The sequence below is a fragment of the Gavialis gangeticus genome, unplaced genomic scaffold (genome assembly GCF_001723915.1).
Source record: "Gavialis gangeticus isolate Ggan-Ray unplaced genomic scaffold, GavGan_comp1, whole genome shotgun sequence".
In the NCBI taxonomy this organism is placed as follows: domain Eukaryota; kingdom Metazoa; phylum Chordata; order Crocodylia; family Gavialidae; genus Gavialis; species Gavialis gangeticus.
In genome coordinates this window covers 90,060,587-90,066,805 of record NW_017729025.1, presented here as the reverse complement: position 1 = coordinate 90,066,805, position 6,219 = coordinate 90,060,587, and the positions used below count along the sequence as shown (strand labels likewise).

Here is a 6,219-nt window from a genome sequence, read left to right as displayed (position 1 = left end):
CAGCCCCATGTCACTGCCCAGCGCAGCCTTGACTTTTCCCAGAGCTTGGGTGGAGGTGGGGTGTTCAGCTGGGGCTGTGCCAGGCAGTGGCACGGGGCTGGGAGCATAGCTGCGGCAAATTTTGGGGTGGCTCCAGCCTCTTCCCAGCACCACCGGAGCCTGCTCCGAGCCCATGCTCTGGTGAGAACAGCCCTGTGCAGTGCCGGCTCCAGCTCTGGCTCCATCCTGCAGCTGCAGCCTGCCCTGCGCCATGCAGATTTGGGGACACTTGCCCCCCCACCCTCCCAGGGTGCAAGCAGCATTGGGAGCTGCCCCCAACCCCACGAGCCATGCCTGTCTCCCCTGCCTCGGCTGGGCAGCGCCTGCCCTTGTCCCTTCCCTCACCACGGGGGGCATTAATTTCCCCCCCAAGCCCTTCTCTCCCCACTTCCACTTCTGACTTACCAGCTGGAGGCAGCTGTCCATGCTGTCAACCAAATTATTGGCCCCATTGGGCCAATATCTGATATAGACAATTTTCTTTATATCAGTACTTATCCGATATCGGACCGATGTATTGGTGCACCCTCTGATAAGATGTATAAGAATATAACAAATGGGGCAAGTATAAACCTGTCTGACTAGAGGAATTCTGAGTGCTTCATGGGAGTTGGAATTACAAGTGCAGAAAAGAGAGATTTAGATATGTGTATGTATCTGTTCGTGTCTATAGATATATTTTAAATATTGTTGTGAGAGGAAAACATGTAAATCTTTTTTTCCTCATTTCCCCAAAACAGCTTGTACTTTTGACTTCCACTAAATATGTGGAACAGGGGGTCTGACTAAAGTACATTTTCCCTTCCCCTCCTCAATTGGTCACCTCCCGCAATTAAGGGGAGAGGAAGTATTGTGCTGTAAGAAAGAAATGGGTTTTCAGTATGGGAAATGGCAGGTGCCTTCCTTAAGTGTACAACATTTGTAATACAAATAACAGGGATACACTGATAAAGACTTCTTGGGCCGATATTGCCATATCAGCCGAAACAGATCCAATTGCAGATATACAGCCTGGGAGCTTGGAGAACAGTGCCCGGCTGGTAAGTCTGTTGTGGGGAAGGGGCATGGGAGAGCAGATCAAGGCCCCTGCAGCGAGGGAGGGAGTAGGGTAGAGGTTGCACAGTCAGGGTGTTGTGGGGCATGGGACGGAGCCATGGCTTGTCTGGGGGCCACAGGGAGACGTTCCCATGGTAGCGTGCACCCCTGGGGAAGGTAAAGGGGGGCACATGCCCCCCAGAACTGTGCACGGAGGGAGGGCTGCTGCTGCATGCTCATGGCTGAGGGCTGTACCGGGCTCTTCCTGGAGTGGGGGCTGGGCCCAGGCTGCACTCTACCCTTTTGGTAGGTGCCAGCGGCCCTGGAAGGGGGGCGTATGGGTTGGGCTATGGTCACCCCAAAATTCACCATAGCCCCTGCTCCCAGCACCATCGCTGCCCACCCCACCCACCCTGAGTGCAGCCCTGGCTCAGTCCACCCTTACCCTGTGCACAGATCTGGGGGGCACATGCCTCCCATGCCTCCCCCAGGGGTGCACACTGGCAAGAGCCACTTCCCCTCCCTACCCCCCCCCACCTTCTGGACAAACCGTGGCTGTGTCCTGTGTCCAGTGCCCCACCCCATTCTGGCTAGGTGGCGTCTGCCCCTGCCCCAGCCGCACTCCCTTCCTCCCTTAATCTGCCCCCTACTTTCCTTCCCTTCCCTTCCCACAGATTTACTGGACAGATGCTGGTCTCCAAGCTGCTGGGCTGCATTCATGGCTGTATGTGTGCTGCGGCTATGTGCATGCATGTGGCATTTATTGATGACAGTATTGGACACATCAGTTTAAAAAAAAAAAAAAAGCTGATTGCTGATAATGTCAATTTTCCTTGTATTGGTGCACCTTTAATTAATAAGGGGGTCCAAGGAGTTTTGTCCCCTGTCCTGTTTTGTTTACTGTTCTAGAGCTTCGGTTACATAAACTGTGGGAAAATCTGACAGGCTAGTATCACTGCTGTATATACGACCTTCTCAATGACCTTTATAGCTATAAGCTTATCTGTAGTGAGGCTTTTAACAACTGTTGTCATTAGTCTCTGAACAGAGGAGCTGTGTAGTTCTGGTAACTGTGACTTATGTCAGTCTAAGTCATATTTTATACCAGTGCACCATAGTTATGCTTTACTCCAGTGGCTAACAAATTTCAGTATAAACAGGACATCAGGAAAGTTGTAGCACATTTTCTGCTTTTTTCATTGATCTGAAAGTTGCTTTTCAAAATAAGCAATGTTTCTTCTTATAGTTCTTATAAAAGAGCACAGTTTACTGTCAATCAGAGTATAGGTTTTGAATCTTACGGCAGGGGTGTCAAATATATTTGGCTTGTTGGCTGAAAGGGGGCAAGGAGCCAGTTTGCAGGCCAGTTCAGGCCCACAAGCTGGCCTCACGTGCCAGATCCAGGTGCTGGTTTGGTGCAGGTGCTGCCTGCAGCGTATGTCCTGGACTGGCTATGCACACTGGGGTTGTGCTGTCTCCAACCCCAGTCCTGTGCACCCTATGCAGTATGCACTCACTCCAGACTAGCCCTATGCACTGGATTTGGTATGGGTGGCCTGTCTGTAGGCTCAAGCTGGGTGGACCCCAGATCCCGTGTGCAGGGCCGGTCTAATGCAGGTACCATATTGAGCACACACTGCAGATTGGCCCTGCCCTGTCTTATGGTATCACTAAGCATGTTAATTAGAAAGCATGTTAATTGCTTTACAATGCTATTTTACCTCACTAGATTTACCAACTTACTGTTGAGCATTAATATACTACTATTTTGTGTATTAAGGAGATACTGACACTGCGAAGACTTCTGATGATATCAGTTTAAGTCTTGGCCAGAGTTCTAGCCTGTGTAAAGAAGGAAGTGAAGAACAAGGTGAGACTTCTTGTTATCACTTTTTAGACTGCCATTATGGTCTGTGCTTGCTAAACAAGGGTGCCATGTTAGTAAAAGTAAATTAAGTTTTAATAGTTTGTTACATTACTGGAGGGTTATTCGTAGAATAGTTCTGAGAACTTCATAATTTCTTTTTATTCCTGTTAAATAATATTTTATAAATAAAATGTAGTATATTTCATTTCATCTACAAATTAAACGGCATCTTGGATTCTTTTCTGTATGTATGTATATGTGTATGCACAGATGCTTTCATTCCTGTAAACCACTTTGATGGATAATGCACGTATTCACCCTTTGGATGCATACTCTATGCTCCAACATCCTCCAAGAGTGTTGATCAGTCACTGTATTTTCTGCTGTTCCCTTTCTTCTCAAAAATTCTTGCAGGCTTTGTGTTTACTTCAGACTGAAGCATAACATCGAGATGCACAATTTGTCTTTTAAACAAGCTATCTCAGTTACAATATCATGGGGGACAATGGACTAATTAACTACTTTGCTTACTTATCAGAGGAACTTACCCCTTTGTACTGTCTTCCACAGATTAAATTAGCATATGCAGGAGTTCTGGTGCTCTAATGGCTAGATAGCTTTTTGTACTTGGATGCAGTCTGCAATATAGACACTATATGTGTTCAATTTGTAAGGCTTGAGTATCTCATATTCTGGGAAAACAGTTTGCAGTAATCTTGTAAACAGTATCTATGAACTGACTTGCCACAGACCTATTTTTATACTTGATTTAAATGATGTTGTAAAATAAGTTGTAAAATAAATCTGTGTAACATGCTGACTTAAACATTTCCAAATGTGTACTTATGCAGATCTGGCAGCTGATCGGAAGCTTTTTCGTCTGATGTCCAATGACTCCTTTGTCTCCATCCAGCCCTCGTTATCTTCTGGACAGGATTTGCTAAGGGAAAATAGTGACAAAGTGTGCCTCTCAAACAGCCATCATTTGGATCAGTCCATGTCTAATGCATGTGATATGGAAGTGGCTTCTCTTGTACCTTTACATTCACACTCCTATAATAGAAAAGATCATAGACCACGGGGTGTGCCAAGGACCTCTAGCTCTGCTGTTGCTTTTCCAGATGCTTCTCTAAATGACTTCCCTCTTTATCAGCAAAGACGAGGGCTAGATCCAGTCAGTGAATTAGAAGCTTCCAAACCTCATTCTGGATCCAAAGAATCGTTAGTTGAGAACTCTTGTATACCAGGAGTCTTTCAGTTGGATGACATTTTGAAAAGTAGTAGTCCGCAGCAAGTGGCCAAGAATGGAAAGACTAAATCCTTGAAAACAGACAAAAGTGTAGACAGTCTGAGAAGCCTAAGCACTAGGAGCAGTGGTTCAACAGAAAGCTACTGTAGTGGAACTGATCGTGATACTAACAGTACTGTTAGCAGCTACAAAAGTGAGCAGACTAGCTCGACTCATATAGAAGGTGTGTTGTCAGAGCATGAGGAAGAGTGTCCTAGAGAAGAGAAGGGCATCAAGAAAAAGGACTCTTGTGTTGACTCGGAGGATGATAGTAGCTCTGCTACTGACAAAAGGACTAGTAGTGAAAGGACAGCTGTGGAAGTGAGCACTAATAGTGGTGTTCAGGAGGCAAACGGTTCTAACACGTCTGACGAGATGCACAGTCAAAGGGGTCTTAGTGCCTCTGCTTCAGAAGAGGCCAATAAGAACCCACATGCCAATGAACTGACTACACAAGTAGAAAAGCCCCCTGGGAAAGCTACTGAAAAAAAAGATGAGCAGTCTGAAAAACTAGCTATCTTGGTAGACTCGAGAACTTGTAAAGAAATAGGTGGGAAACAAAAGGAAGGAGATGTACGACCCAAATCATCTAGTTTAATTCACCGGACAGCCTCTACTCATAAATCCAGCAGGAGACGGACAGGAAAAAAGCGGGCTAGTAGTTTTGACTCAAGTCGGCATAGGGAATATGTTTCCTTTCGAGGTGTATCTGGTACTAAACCCCACAGTGCTGTATTTTGTCATGATGAGGACTCGAGTGATCAAAGTGACTTGAGCAGGACCTCAAGCATGCAATCAGCCCACCAGTTCAGCAGTGATAGCTCTTCCAGCACCACCTCCCATTCATGTCAGTCTCCTGAGGGAAAATACAGTGCTCTAAAGACCAAATACATTGCAAAAGAACGGGGAAGCACAGACTCTGAAAACACACACAAAGCTCACTTAGGGTCTGAAGGAATTAGCAAAAAACGTTCAACGCGTCGGACTTCTGGCACAAACAGTGCCAAGAACCGTGCCAGAGTATTAAGCCTGGACAGTAGTACTGTGGCCTGTTTAAATGACCCAAATAGCTTGATGGCACCAGGTAACATAAAACAGTTAACCACTTCAAAATCAGATTTGGAAGCCAAAGAGGGAGAGGTGCTAGATGAGCTATCTCTGTTGGGAAGGGCTTCACATCTCGAGTCAGTCACTCGTTCTAGGAATAGCTTACCAAGCCAGGCTACATTCCCTGAAGGGGAAGAGCAAGAACCAGCAAGTGGAGGTAAGTAACCAACCTAGTGGTATAATGTTATGAGGTTTTGCTGCTGAAATTGTATTCATGATTATTTCATCTTTGACTTGTAGCCTAAATAACGCTTCTGACATCTTCATCTTCTTGTTTGAGTTTAACTGGACAAAAAGGAAAGCTGTTCTGTGGAGGTCCTTTGTTTTACAAGAAACAAAAGTTTTAGGGGATTAAGTGCAAGGACCCATTACAATCTAATTGTAAAATATTGAAGCCCATAACTGACATACTGACAATTGTGCAGTTTTTTGTACTACTGTACCTGTTAGTTGGAATTGTGTACCACGACTTCACGTTGCACTAAAATATCTACCATTGTGTTTTGATCTGCTTTTTCACATGACAGTCTAAACTAAATTCTCCTAGGAATTTGATTGATTTTTGCTTCAGCTGTGTCATTGTTACTGAGTTGGCTGCATATAGCTGTTTACATCAGGATTAGTATTCTTTATATTTTCTTCATTATGAGAACACACCGTCCTTTCTGTACCAGTAAGAAGAAAGTGGCTGCTTATTGCAGCTAAAATAATTGTTTGGCTTACTGCAGGTTGGCATGACAGGGTATAAACTTTGAATTATTTGTTGCAGCGGCAACATGTATAGGGGTTGCTACTGAATTTGTTCACGGGGTGAGGGCTGACTGTGGACTCAGGGCCAGGGGCTGCATTGGCCTCTTCCCGGGGGGGGGGGGGGGGGGGGGGG

General features: G+C 45.6%; 1 protein-coding gene across 6 annotated transcripts in view; it reads left to right on the top strand.

Annotated features, from left to right (window-relative positions):
* PCNX1 (pecanex homolog 1 (Drosophila)) overlaps positions 1-6,219 on the top strand; it is a 159,472-nt gene that overhangs the window by 45,035 nt on the left and 108,218 nt on the right. For all 6 annotated transcript variants that reach the window (XM_019519142.1, XM_019519141.1, XM_019519138.1 and 3 more), the window contains exons 5-6: positions 2,855-2,944; positions 3,793-5,493. In XM_019519142.1, the coding sequence (XP_019374687.1) occupies positions 2,855-2,944; positions 3,793-5,493 (1,791 nt within the window). The remainder of the gene's footprint in view (positions 1-2,854; positions 2,945-3,792; positions 5,494-6,219) is intronic.